Source organism: Xenopus tropicalis, chromosome 10 (genome assembly GCF_000004195.4).
Source record: "Xenopus tropicalis strain Nigerian chromosome 10, UCB_Xtro_10.0, whole genome shotgun sequence".
In the NCBI taxonomy this organism is placed as follows: Eukaryota; Metazoa; Chordata; class Amphibia; order Anura; family Pipidae; genus Xenopus; species Xenopus tropicalis.
Window position 1 is genome coordinate 19,344,671 of NC_030686.2, and position 14,890 is coordinate 19,359,560.

Below are 14,890 nucleotides of genomic sequence, written 5' to 3' on the forward strand. Positions count from 1 at the left end.
GGTCATGGAGTGGCCTAGTCAGTCTCCGGACCTTAATCCAATAGAAAACCTATGGAGGGAGCTCAGAGTTGCACAGAGACAGCCTCGAAACCTTAGGGATTTAGAGATGATCTGCAAAGAGGAGTGGACCAACATTCCTCCTAAAATGTGCGCAAACTTGGTCATCAATTACAAGAAACGTTTGACCTCTGTGCTTGCAAACAAGGGTTTTTCCACTAAGTATTAAGTCTTTTTTTGTTAGAGGGTTCAAAAACTTATTTCACTCAATGAAATGCAAATCAGTTGCTATCTTTTATTTAAAGTTATTTTTTCGATTTTCCTTTTGATGTGCTATCTGCCACTGTTAAAATAAACCTACCATTGAAATGATACTGTTCTGAGACTTTTCATTTCTTTGTCATTGGACAAACTTACAAAATCAGTGAGGGGTCAAATAATTATTTCCTCCACTGTATGAAACCCTCTTATTGTACAGCGCTGCGGAATGTTGGCGCTTTATAAATAAATGTTAATAATAAAATAATAATAAAGTGTTTTCATGTAAATATTTACGTATGAGCTTTCAAAGCTTAAACAGTACAATTCGGCAAAAGGAAAAATAATATGACAGTTAATAAATCTGGCCCATAATTTTGTAAATTATTGGGAGCTACGACACTGATGGTAGTAGGTATGGCTGGAAACCACCACATAAAAATAAAGTTCTTTTGGTTTCTTTCCTGTTCCCTGTCATTTAAACAGACAAAAAGATTAAGCTAAAAGATTAAGCTTTTTTTCTTGCTTATCATTGTAACCTAACCTACTAAAACCAGCATAGGCTGCTAAACTTGGAACCCAACAAAAGCTTGAAACTAAAAGACTTTTCACATATACCCCCTCCCTTGTGCCAACATGTATGGATCATGCACATATATCTGCTGGTAACTAAAAATTGTATTCAATTATTCTTGCCATTTCGTGTTTATGCCACATGTTTGTAAATATATCATGTTGTGATTATATATATAGTTGGTACATAAATCCTTTGATTCCTCAGTTCATGGTTCCTCCGACTCCAGGTACCAAAAACTGCTTCCAAGACCACAACTCCAACTCCACAGCTGTAATATATACAGTGAAACCTCAATTTTCCGTTCCATGAGTTTTTCCACATTTTTTAAAACAGCAAACTTAATTCCACAAATTGTGGTCATTTAATAAAAATGCAAAATGTACAAACAAAAAAAAGTAGTGGAAATTTGCACCGTCGCACAAGAGCCAGTGTCAAAAAACCCCAAAAACAGCAAAGAAAGATCTTCCAATTGTAAACGGGACATCTGCCATTGACTTCTACATGATCTCAACAGGTTTTAGCCAACGTATTTTAGCATCAAAATCAAGTTTTTGGCAACAAAAAGCCTGAACCAAAAAAAATTGTGCTTTAGTATCCCTCTAATCTCTAAATACTAATGTCGGGATCCCAAAGAATTGGGCCCCTTAGGTTGGGTTCTTCTTTATACAGGCACAAGGGGGTGGCCTTTTGGGTTATGGACACCTAAAGGTGGGCCTAGCTGTTTATGGGTGAAAAGGGAGTTTCCCTATAGCAACTACTAGGTGGTGGTGTACTGCAATATAAATAGGGATGACACACATTCTGTGCATGGTCTTTTGTCCTGGGACCCAACCTCTGTAAGAGATTAGGTACAGGCTCCAGTTATAGTATAGAGTTCAGAGTTCTGTTATAGTCACTCTAGGAGTGAAAGGTTAGACAGAGTATCTAGAAAGGGCAGTCTGAAACCCCTCCAAGGAGATAGTGGGGTTATGACCTCCTGGCATTACTGGCCAGAGTTCAGGTACACTAAGTGGCCAGCTCAGGTGGTAGCTAGGGACCACGGAAAGATTGCCTAAACAAAAGGTATTTTTGGCGTGAGTACTGGGGAGAGCCCTAAGAGAGGGTCTTTTGGCGTGAGTACCAGGGAGAACTCCAAGAAAGGATCTCTTGGAGGGAGTACTGGGGAATAGGCCTAAGCGAGAGGGTCTCCTAAGGGAAGGAGAAAGTACCTGAATCTGTATTTCATAATACTGTATACTATGTGGATACAATAAAGATGTTTATTTGGTTAATCAGAACTTTCAGTCTTGTGGTCAATTCCTCAAAGTGTGGATCATAAACTGCCTGGTAAGCAACCACCCCAAGGGGGGGGGCAAGGTCCCTGGAGTTGCAGGGAGTCCCTATGTTTGGAGGACTACACAGAGTAACCCAGAGAAGTTTCCCAGGGAGGGGTGTTACAGTTCAACCTGTCCCTACCCTGGGTGGAGGCACGCCAAGTAACAGTATACCTACTCCCCCATAGTAAGCGGGGACACAGGGCTCTTGTAGCGCCACACGCATACACCTGCGTGTTAGAAGAGAAACCATAGCCAAAAGTGGGCTACACTAGAATTAACGCTAATCCCATCAGCCTCCATGGAGATATACAATCAATTCTTCCTAGTAAATGTGAACCATCAGCCTCAAGCTACAATCATAACGTGTGGCTTAGCAGAAAGGAAAAGTTGACCCTGCCTAACTAATAGACCCTCAACCTAATACCCTCCTTAAACATCAACTCGGCGATATTATAAACGTTCTATACGAAGCGAGGTACGCATCTCACTGATACTATATTAATTCGTTTTTCACTTCAACACTGCGTTTACGATCGTTCTCACAATTCCGTCCCCATCGCAGACTTACATTGACACTGAAAAAGTTTAATAGTTAATTCCCCTCCCTCCACAGGAGAAAGCTTCTATTTAAAGCCCATGGCCCATGTCAAAAATGGCGCCAACGCCGATATTATAGGGGGGGTGTGGACTACCGTCTCCGTGGTTACGGAAGGCAGGCGCTTGAGAGTGACGTCAGGGCGACCGTGTTGTGATTGATGTCCGGGATTAAAGATGGGAGCCTGGAAGGATGCGGAGACTTTATCGCACAGCGGGGATGAGGATGAGAGAGACCCCATGGACAGGGCCGCGGTGAGGGGGCGGGGAGGGAGTGGCCTCGGTTGAGTTGTCTCTTTCTGTAGTTACCTGATAGCTCAGTGTTAAGTTGACAGTGCATTTATAGAGAATAAACCCCAGATAGAAGATCGCTATAAATGTACAGTGCTGAACCCATCTGTAAATTTTCATATTTTAGTGGTTTCAGAGATTGTAGAGGTTTTGTACTTGTATTACCAGGGTTTTGGCTTTGTTGCTCTTGTCTAGAGTCATTAGGGTTAACTGACTCAGCAAAAAACCCATAGTCACAGGTTCCCTGGCTCTAAACAGGAGCACAAAGCCTAACATTAGCAGAAACCACGGAAAGATAGCTTGCAGTTATTTACTATTTTGGTTTAGATCCCCTTTAATGAATATAAAATGTTGGCCATACAAGGACAGGTATAATTGTAGGCCCCTGGCGCAATGATTGGTTCAGCCCCATTTGGCTACACACATAGATGGTCAAACCTGGCAATGGTGGCCTCGCCAAACAAGCATAGCTCAAGTCTTATGACCAGCTTAAAGGAGAATGAAAGGCTAATAAAGAGTTAATCTCAAGCTCTCTTCAGTTCTCTCAATAGTGCCCTTAAGTCTCCCCATATTTCTCCCATTCAGATCATCAGAAGCCAAACGGGAAGAAAAAATGCTGAGCTCTGTAAAGAAAGTTCCCATAATGCCTCACTCCTGCACTGAGACCGAGACCAAGTGGTCATGCTCAGTTAGTTAGACTATGAGTCAGCTTCCTGCTGATTGGCTCAGATCCACATTCCTAAGGGGGGGTAGTGAGTTCTTAGCATTCTTGAGGGAGGGGGGTGCAGGAGAAAGCAGAGAGCTGCGTGTCTCTGGCACATGAATTACCGACACAAGAAATCTTTTGACAGAGAAGTCAGTGCAGCATTTCTGTGAGTGCTTATGGCTGTATTTACATAGACCTTTCTGATAAAGCTTACTTAGTTTTTACCTTTCTTCTCCTTTAAGCAATAAAGCTAAGTTGATGTAATGCATTTTTTACTCCATATGGTAGAAGCCAATAATGGCTATGTCCAATGACTTCTCTTTGAACCGCAGTCTTTTTATACTCCTGTTGATATCCATGGGCCTCCAATACATGCACTTCCTGGTATTTGCAAACCCTTTAGCACAGTAATGTGTAGGATAAAGCATTCTCAACATTAGCAAGTGTACATTTGTGTATATAGATGTGTATGTGTGTAAATTACTAGTAGGAGCTTTGTGTAGTCCACTCTGTGGGAAGTCTTCTTGTATAACCTATACATCAGCAATCTACTACAGTGGGTATAAGCAGCAGTATTATAACATAAAGCACATCAGCAGGTGTTAAAGGGGTCAATTACTTCCAGACTTACTGAAATAGAGTGTCTTTCTGTCACATACATTGGGTAATTATCTCCTTTTAGATAGTTTCTTGCGATCTGTTAAAGGAGAAGGAAAGTCATTTTGGCATTTTACTGCCAATAGATTTGCCACCTTAGTGCCATCTAAAACAATATATTTATTCTGCAGAAACCATTACCATACCTGAGTAAACCACTTTAGAAGCTTTCTCCATTTGCTTAAGATAGCAGCTGCAATTTTAAGTCGCTTTCTTCCTGCAGTCTAGCCCTTATAGTTCAGATCATACATTCCTAAGGGAGAAGGAGGGAGTTCTTAGCATTCTCATGGGAGGGGGGAGCAAAGAGAACTGTGCAGACTCTGGCCAGGGGAATTAAGGATGTTTCTGAGAGAGAAAGTCAGACACTGGAACATAATGTTTACAAAAAAAGGAGACAAGAAATCCTGTGTTTCTTTTGAACTCCTTCCCTCTCCCTTAGGAATGTGTAAGTGGTTATGGCTGTAATTACATAGACCTTTCTGATAAAGCTTACTCAGATTTTACTTTTACTTTTCCTTTAAAGGGGTAGTTAACCTTCAAGTTAATGTTTAGTGTGTTATAGAATGGCCAATTCATAACAACTTTCCAATTGGGTTTCATTTTGTATTTATTTATAGATTTTATATTATTTGCTTTCTTCTGACACTTCCAAATGGGGGTCACTGACCTCAGGAGCCCATAAGCTATTGTTGTGTGAGGCTACAATTTTATTTTCATTTTTTTTTTACTTATCTTTCTGTTCAGGACCACTACTGTTCATATTCTAGTCTCTCATTCAACCCATTGCCAGGTTGGTTAGGTAAATTGGACCCTAGCAATAATATAGCTGCTGAAAGTCCACAATGGGGAGCTGCTGAACAAAAAGCGAAATAGTTAAAAAGAGGGAAAAAAAAAAAAAAATAATAAAAAATGATTGCATAAAACATAAAAAAAACAGATTTTCTCAGAATCTCACCCTCTGCTTTATACAATACATAGATACATAAAAGCAACAAATAGGCTCTGTCTTTCATGTAAAGCGATGCTTTGCCTGTTCCTATTCTGCCTTCAGCCCAGGTTGCTGCTTTTGTATGTATGTATATCTTTATTTTCTTTTCTAAAATCTCCTTCTGAGTTGTCTTCTTTTGTAGGCTTTATTTTCACCTTTGTCTTTTAGCCTTTCACAAATATTAACAGGGCCGGACTGGGGGGTGCAGGGCCACCAGGGCTGCTGCCCCAGGGGCCCCTGCACCTCCTACCGTGGCCTCCACAACCCCCCCCCCCTCCGCAGAGGCCCCTGCCAGCCGCCTGACCCCCTCCCCAGGCCATGCGTAAATTGTGCCCACCAGGCTTTTTTCCAGTGCCCTGCCAGCCCAGTCCGACTATGAATATAGACGTGCAGTAGGCAGTATATTATCCAATATAGACTCATATGATATATTTTACCTCTTCAGAACCCATGGAACATTATGATAAAACATCGCCAGGTGCAGAGGAGGGGACGGCGGTCTCATGTGTCTGTGAGGTGAGACTGAGGCGGATAGCTAATGAACCTTTGAAAAGCTACCATTTGCTGATATTTAACACAATCTAATCCTCTGGCAACATTGCTGTTACTTTCTGGTACTTAAGTTAAGTTGTGTCCCTTCAGTGGTATCATTTGTTCTGCGTGTATAAGCTGTTGTGATACAAGCAAATGCTGTGAATTTTGACCCAACTAAAGAGCTCAGATTGTAATATGCATTTGGTTTTCTTAAACCCTGTAAGTACCCACCCATTAGTGTGGGGGGGTCATGTATTAATACACGTGAAAGTTCTTTTACTTTATTTATATTGCACCTCTACATAGTTTAGTTTAAGGTGGTTAGTATTTCTTGTTATACCAGAGAACATTAAACTGATCCCTGTGCATTGACCTCTTTATATGTATGTATAATAGGACTTTATCTTTTCAGTTTCACAGATCCTGCAGTTTCAATGGATCTGTTACGAGCGGTTCTGCAGCCAAGCATTAATGAGGAGATACAGAATGTTTTTGACAAGTACATGAAGGTAAGAGGTGCCAGTCCATCCCTGACCTGGCTTGTTTCTGTTTGCAAGAAATCCACATGCTACATGGGCCAGGTCAGCACCAAGCTCCTTAGTTAGTTACCTTTTCCTGCTGTTTAGTCTGCACTATTTGTTTGTCGTGTAGTCTATTTTGCCCATGCCTTAATGCTTTTATTTTTTTTTATACAGTTCTTCCAGAAGGCTGCAATTAATGTAAGGGATAATGTTGGAGAGCAGGTGGATCCCGAGCAATTAATCCGTGAGACCTGTCGTAATTGTTTGGAGCAGGTATTTCTATGAATAAATATTTTGGATGTTGTTTTTATAAATACTAATGTGCAGAACAAGTTACACTCTCATAAAAGAAACTGGGCTTGGCAAAACTCCAGTTTCTACAGCTCAGATACATGATTCTGTTCATCATTTTGCCAAAGCATCTATTTAATGAAACCAAAATTTATGCATTCCTAATTTGAAACCATAACGTCTGGAAATCATCTGCTACCAAAGTAGATGAATTTGGAAAATTAGTCTGGAATTATCTCTAGAGGGTGGCCCCATCTTTTGTACAGAAATGTTTAGTAACTACTTTACTGAAAGAAACTTGCATTTTGAACACTACGTACTGTGATACATAATAGGAAGCAGCCAAAACTGTGATTATTGCCCAGAAATACACAGGGCTATTTTTGAGCTGTGATTATGGGTTCTCATAAGTAATTTCTATCTGTTATAGCCAGAGGGGTAGTAGAAAATGTGGACAGCAGCCACTAACTTCAACTTTTCCAATCCAGGCAAAAGTTCTATTTACTGAAAAGGGAGTGCCACGGCCAGCATTAGACACTGCTTCCATAAAGGTGAGAATGCAGATCTGCTGATGACTTCAGTTGTTTGTGTTATGGGAATATGGTGTGTAACAATAAAAACAAGCTAGTTCACAATAAAATATGGTGCAGCACTCCAAAATGGTGAAAACCATTGTGCCAAAGACTAGGCAATATTTTCGGGTAACCACCTTTTATCAATAAAAAAAGGCTAGTCTTTTGGGCGACCCAGGAGTAAAGAGAACCTTGTAGTGGTTCTTACTCATGCAATTCTCATTATACTTTTAGTACATGTGTAGTAGAATAGATTCTCTTTGGAAAGGTTGCGTTTTAAAATTTTCTTGGGGGGGTTGCAGAGTGTGCAAACGTTCATGCTTCAAGTTGGAGCATGGTGATAATAATGTGATCTTCATCTATAATTTAGAGAGTAAGACAAGGAGATGATGATTTGTCGCTGCGAAGGAGCCCAGTGCCAAAGAAGGTAATATAAAACCTCTTTTTAAGGTGGGACAGAAAAGTTTTCCCTTTGGATTAGGACACAGTGTTACATTTTTTTTCTGTATTACAGAGGAAGGGGAGGCCACCCGGTCAAGTGTCCAGTGACCGAGCCAATTTAGGATTTACACCGTAAGTAAAAATAAGTATACGGTAAACAATCCACTTGGAGGTAATAACATGGGATTATGTACGTGAAGTTTAAGGGCAACTACTCCTTTAAAATGCTTCCCTACAGCCTGCTTTCTGGGTGGTGGAAAAGGTACTGACACAGCATGACCAGGCTGCTTACCTAGAGGAACTGAAATCCAGAATTCTCTGGTGACAGCCACCTTATATTTCAGTGCACATTTTTAACAGTTGTAACATGATAGGTGAATTGGGGCATATATACCATCGTTGAACTTGAGGGTATTGCAGGTGGCATTGGCTACATGTTAGTGGCCTTAAAGGTGAAGGAAAGGTAAAAACTAAGTAAGCTTTATCAGAAATGTCTATGTAAATACAGCCATAAGTACTCACAGTCCTCTATCAAAAGAAACACAGGTTTTATTGTCTCATTTTTTGTAAACATGTTGTTCGGGTGTCTGATTCCTCTTTCTTAAATCCTTAATTCCCTGGGCCATGGTCTGCAGCTCTCTCCTCTCTCCCTTCTCCTGCTCCCCCCTCCCACAAGAATGCTAAAAACTCCCTCCCTTAGAAAAGTGTGATCTGAGCTATAATGTCTAGAGCTGCAGCAGGAAGCTATTTAAAATGGCAGCTGCTGTCTTAAGCAAACAGAAAGCTTCTAGAGCTGTTTACTCAGGTATGGCAATGCTTTCTGCAGAATAAATATATTGTTCTAGGTGGCACTAATGTGGTGAATCTATTGGCAGCAAAATGACTTTCCTTCTCCTTTTAAAAAGTCTGCCTGGTTTTGTCATTAACAGTACTTATATAGTTTCTTACACTGGAAGGGCAGGTTGTGTCAGCCCTCGGCTTCTCCAGGGGACGTGTGTTTGTGTGTGGGGAAGGGAGGGAGAGCAATAGGAACCCATTAAGGAGAATGGTTGTACTCAGACAATTAGTATGGCAGAACTTCTGTATGTAAATGCAATATTAATTAATAATTTAATAATTCATTTTCTATTTATGACCTTTGTGCTGTGCATGGATGGTGGATGGGTTAGCCCATTATTGAGTAAAAATCAGTTAGTTGTCATATGTAACTATGTAGCCTATAAGCCCACAGCCTTGAAGCCACACTGAACTGTCTGTAGCATGATGCCTTTTAGAGAAATATATCAGCCTGTAGATTTTGGTTTGGAAAAGCCTGTTCTATCAAATTCTGCTGAAACGTGATTGGTTTCTGTAACTGTATTTTATATCATCTCCTTTTTCCAGACTGAAGCTTAAAGCTACTGAGCCAATTAAACGTGAAGGCCCAAAGGTAATGTGAAATACATGCATGTGTGTGTGGGGGAGTGTTTTAGGCCTATGTATGTTACTTTGAAAGAGTTCCTCTGTCTTCTTATACCTGTTAATTTTATTTTGTAGTGGGACCCAGCTAGACTTGATGAAAGGACCACTTTTGTGCTTGGTTCTCGAGCTAACAAGTGAGAAACAGCTTTATGTAGCAATACAATTTCCACCATCCACAACCTTTATGCACGAAGAGAAACCAACACTAATTAATGTGATTTAAAGGAGAACTAAACCCTAAAAATTAATATGACTAAAGTGGCATGTTTTATATTCTGTACTTACTACACCAGCCTAAATTTTCAGCTTCTCAGTAACAGTAATAATCCAGAACTTCAAACTTGTTACAGAAGCTCGCCATCTCGGAAAGTGCTGTGATGCTTACATGCTTGGTGCACTCTGAGCAGCTGCCAAGAAGCTAAGCTTAGGGGTTGTTGCAAAAAATGAGGTTGGACAGGGCTGATTATTAAATTCTGATGCTAATTGCACTGGTTTCAGAGCTGCCTTGTATTAGTATTATTTACTGATCGGCCTTGTATTTTGACATTTATATTTTGTATACCGTATATTGTGCATCGGTCTCTAAGCTCAGTAACTGACAGCAGCACAGAGCATGTGCAGTGAATCGGCAGAAAAGAAGATGGGGAGTTACTGGGGGCATCTTTAGAGGCAAAGATCTTCCCTGCTAAAGGGCTGGGGTTGCTTTGGGCTGGGAAAGAAGCCCAAAATATAACGTACAACATTTCTGCCCTACTTCTTCAGATAGGTTTTAGTCGATTAAAATAGAAAGTGTTTATTTGGGCCTAAAAACACTAACTGGGTCAGTGAATGAATAGCTTGTAGAATATAATTTACTTTCATAGGGCCAGTAGGCATTTTCTGCACCCTAACTTTCTCATCTGAATGTTCCTGTTCCCTGGGTCTGACTCTTAAAAATTACAAGAGTCTGTTCTGCTTTAGGTCTTTAATCAGTTATTTAAAGGAACAGTAACACCAAAAAATGTGGGCATGGGGGCAGCCATTTAAAAGAAAAAAAGGCACAGGTTATATAGCAGCTAACAGATAAACCCTGTAGAATACAATGGTGTCTTATCTGTTATCTGCTATGTAACCTGTGCCTTTTCTCCTTTTTTCCAGCTTGAATGGCTGCCCCCATGGCTACACAGCAGCGTATTTATATAAACTATAGTAGTGTTCCTGAAGCAAACACCCCAGTTTTACCATTGCGGGGCAACAGTACGTTATATTTCAATTACTTTAGAACACTTTAATTTTTTTGTTGTTACTGTTCCTTTAATCACTTACAGAACTTAGATCCAGGAGTGCAGAGAATGTAAACAGACAGTCAGAGTCAGATACCTGAGTGGAAGCCCTCAATTAAGGAAAATAGGCAAAGTAGAACAAGAAAGGCCATTTTATTTCTTAAGATATGTTTTTATTAGAACTTGATCTCTTGTATTACTAAGCATGACTTATTGAAAATGTATAAAAAAAAAATAAACTTGTAAGGTGGTTTCACTTTACATAGTAAGTGGCTTGATTTCTCTGCAGGGCCCTAGGAATGGGAGGTACGAGGGGAAGAATTTACATTAAGCACCCTGAATTATTTAAGGTAGGTGGGCCAGGAACTGTCTATTGGATATTCACATTGAGTGTGTGTCTGCTGTCTTTATACATGCAGCATGGATGCGCTTGTCTGGTTTCCTTGGTTTGTTTATGCATTCTTTCTCACTTTCACACATTGTATTTTCATTATATACCCACCTCCAGTTCTAACTCATTCTTCCCTTTGTTATATTTCTGGGTTTGCAGTATGCGGCAGACCCTCAGGATAAACAGTGGCTGACAGAGCAACAGCACATGAAGGCTACTGGTGGAAAGATGGTGAGCCACTGAATTTTATAGGGCTCCAAACCAAGTTTCGTGTTCAACTTGCAGCCCTTCAACTGTTGCTGAATTGTACCACCTAACCAACCAGCTGTCAGTGGGGGGCAGGAATTGTACTTCAACATTTAACTTTAACTAAAGAGCTGCTGATCTGGAAAGAAAATGGTCAGTGCTGACATTTTACCCCACTATGACAGTTATCCCTTACTCAATAGGATAATTTGCTAAGTAGCAATTTTTCACCAGTAGCAGTTAGTTGATTAAAATGTCTAAATGTGCAGTCCATTCAAAGCTAATTACTGATTGGTTTCTATGGATTGCTGCACTGGTGAAAACTGCTCTATTTTCTAGAGGCACTATTTTATCCTGCAACAGCTGCTATCCCACAGCCACAGTCCCTTCCCAGGGTTACTATAGGCACCATCTCTCCCTACTATACCTGCTATCCCACAGTCACAGTCCCTTCCCAGAGGCTATTATCCCACTGCAACTATAGCCACCATCTATACCTGCTATCCCACAGCCACAGTCCCTTACTTAAGGCTGTTCTGCTCCCTGGTATTGTAACTTATGCTGTGCTGCCTGCACAGTTAGAAAGTGAAAGTGCTTTATTGAGCTTTCCCACATTTTATCTGCCTAAAGGCTGTGGCAGACAGGGAGATAAGTTGGTGCAGGACAAATCTTCCTTGTCGCAGGCGACTAATCTCCTCGAAATGCCATCCCACCGGCTAGAGTGTAAATTGCCGGTGGGATGGCATATGCGGAGCGGTGATTTGCTGAAGTTGCCTTGAGAGGAAATTTTGGCGCTGCGTATGCCATCCCACCGGCGATTTACATTTTAACCGGTGGGATTTTGGCCCCTTAAGTCAGTTTACCTTTCTTTTACACGACCATACACAGCAGCCAGAAGACTGGGACATCCCAGCTACAAAGCTGCTAATCTCTGAATTCTGTCTGCCATAGGCATATCTACTCCTGGAACAAGATATCCTGGATTTGGCTGCCAATGATGATTACAAGTAAGACATTTCTGGAAATTATAGAGATTTATAGTTCATGTTCCAACTACAACTTCTTCCAGGTTTTCATCTTCCTCTTTTATGTGCAAAGGTTATAAACAGTTTAACCATCTGGTTTTGGTTTCTGAGCTTCTTTTATCTCCTAGGGATAGTCTGGAACTGAAGCTGGATGAACTGAAATCGTTTTCTGCCCCAGCATGGATGATTGAGAAGATGAGAAAATATATGGAATTGCTACGCACAGAACAAGATTAGCAGACTTTTCATCTTTTTAAAGGAACAGTAACATCAAATTTTTAATACTTAATTCCCCCCAAAACAGCTGTAATATGATTAAGGCTTACTTGGATCTTTTTAAATTGAATTGAATTTGACTTTCGTTGTGCCTCATAGGAGATAGGAAAAAAGGTGACTGAACCAGAATTCATCTTTGCACTGATTACTTAAAGCTCCTAAGCTTTTTTTCAGCATCTCCAGCTTAAATATATGCTCACATCACTAAACCCAAAGCCGTGTTAAAGAATAGAAACATAAAATGTAAGCTGCAGGCACTGAAAACTGAAAAAAACCTTAGGTGCTTTAGGTCATCAGTGAGAAGCTGACTTCCAGTTAAGTGCACAGGAATTTAACCTTCATTATTATTTTTTCTATGGGGCATTTTGCAAATCAGATTCAAGCGGAAGATTTAATAAAGTAAGTCTTAACTGTCATTATAGCTGTTTTGGGCGCAATTAAGTTTTTTTAAAAAAACTTTTGGTGTTACTGTTCATTTAAAGTACTGTTGTACTTACCTTGAGGTACAGGTATCATTGCACAGTAAAGATCCATATCTTCATGCTGCAGTATTTGTCCAAGCCTCTACTAATTCATAGTGTGTTTGGCACCTAGGCTAGAGTCCTGCAGCAGGTCTGGAATACTCGCAAATTGATCAGAATTCGGGAGAAAAATCCCAGATGGTCCTGACTGTGCGGGTGGTCCGGATCTGGTGCAGGTCTACAACATTAGACCCGTGCAGTACTCTAACCTAGGCATCTTCAGTAAGCAGCCCACTAAGCATGTGCCGTGCCACCAACACCAGCAAAACATCTGTCCTAAACTGGAAAAATATAAAGCAACAGGCAGTAACATAGGAGGAATGAATCTGTATTGTCATAGAGCTGCTGTAAATTTGGGCTTGTACAACCCAATGCATATGGTGTTTCATTTTTAGTAAAAATCCCTTTGTTGTGCTGCAAGTTTGAAAAAAATACAGTCCAGCCATTTGAAAATAACATAATTTTGCAGCATTTTATGGTATGGCTTTCCTGCATTCTACCTAGTTTGTACCCATAAAGCATCATCAGACATACGTGTGCCATGCTGTGTATGTGATTAAAAAAAATGTTACTATTCTTTTTTGTCAGTTTATATTATTGACTTGAATTTTCCTACAATGATTCACGCTGATACAGCAAATATACTTGGATTCATTGAGTTTATAAAGATAGATAGGGAACTGCAGTGCACAGATGTGGATTTTTGCAGCACTGTATCCTGATGGGCAGGACCCCTGGTGGTCTGGAGAACTACTTGTCTCCTTAGCAAAGGAGACAAGATTACTAAATTTCTTTTTCTGAATTCCTGGTATCTCCACATAATTCTTTAACTAAACGTTTCTCCAGACCCTTGTCACAGAGCTAAGCTGGCCATACATGCACTGATGATATCAAACAATAGTCACAGGAAAGATCGGAATTGCTACGTGTATGGCCACCTCTAGTTATAAAGCTCAGAGATACAGATGCTTTCTGTGCTTTTACACAGCCAAAGCCCCCGCTGAGGCTAATAAAATAAACAGCAGAGAAACCACTGATTTGGCACTCTGTGTATATTTTCGCAGCCACAGGCAAATTGCATTCTTGTCACGTGTACACTTTGTACAAGTTTTTCCTCTATTGTGTGTGGCTAGTGCCTTGCGGATCAATCTACAGCTTAACTACAACTCTCTACGCTGGCTCAACAATTTGCATCCAGAGGCTATTCAACTACATTGATTGATCAACAATTACAAAAAGCTAAGAAACTCTCTCAGAAGGATCTGTTGGCACAACGGAAGGATAGGACACAAGAACCAGATTTGATTTTCACCACCACTTTGTCAGATAGGAGCCTGGAAGTTAAGAGACTTCTTGCCCACAGGTGCGAGATTATTAATACTGATGCCACTTTTCCTTTTTATAACAAAAGACGCCCACTGATGGCCTTCAGAAGGGGATGCAATCTGAGTGACTTGTTGGTGGTCAAAGATCTTCAAGGACCCTCTCAAACAAAGGGCACTTGGTTAAACAGACCCTTAAAGAAAGGATGCTTCAGATGTGCTAGCTGTTTGACTTGTGGGGGGATGTTACAAGGGACCCATTTTGTGCACCCAAGGGCAGGCAAAAAATTTGCAATTCATCAGCGGGTCACCTGTACCACGGAATTCGTGGTATATATGGCTTGGTGACCCTGCGGACTTCATTATGTTGGAAAGGCCTCTACTACATATCGGGAACGTATGAACAATCATAGATGTGCTATTAGAAATGCTTTGGCTACAGGACAAGTGGATCAACCAGTTGCAAAGCATTGGCTCAAGATGAAACATACCTTGCCACAATTCAAACATATGATCATTGATCACGTCCCAGTTCTTCGCAGGGGAGGTGACCGTGACCTATTGCTTATGAAATAAGAATCTATGTGGATCTTCAAATTGGAAACATTATCTCCAAAGGGACTTAATTAAACCTTGCCCATGT

The 14,890-nt window shown here is 40.6% G+C and overlaps 2 protein-coding genes across 2 annotated transcripts in view; one reads left to right on the top strand and one right to left on the bottom strand.

The window, feature by feature from the left end:
• bpifb2 (BPI fold containing family B member 2) overlaps nucleotides 1-2,792 on the bottom strand; it is a 36,064-nt gene extending 33,272 nt beyond the window's left edge. Inside the window, exon 1 of the mRNA XM_031894411.1 lies at nucleotides 2,717-2,792. The gene's annotated coding sequence lies outside the window, so the exon portion shown is untranslated. The remainder of the gene's footprint in view (nucleotides 1-2,716) is intronic.
• Nucleotides 2,793-2,866: 74 nt separating this feature from the next.
• dnttip1 (deoxynucleotidyltransferase, terminal, interacting protein 1) lies at nucleotides 2,867-13,492 on the top strand (the record flags this gene model as incomplete). Its single annotated transcript, NM_001126992.1, is given in 14 exon segments — nucleotides 2,867-2,997; nucleotides 5,830-5,900; nucleotides 6,331-6,427; nucleotides 6,614-6,656; nucleotides 7,272-7,281; nucleotides 7,673-7,729; nucleotides 7,817-7,875; nucleotides 9,127-9,172; nucleotides 9,280-9,338; nucleotides 10,756-10,816; nucleotides 11,017-11,088; nucleotides 12,055-12,110; nucleotides 12,257-12,446; nucleotides 12,447-13,492. Coding segments are annotated over 8 exon segments (489 nt in total). The 3' UTR covers nucleotides 12,366-12,446; nucleotides 12,447-13,492.
• Between the last annotated feature and the right edge of the window lie 1,398 nt (nucleotides 13,493-14,890).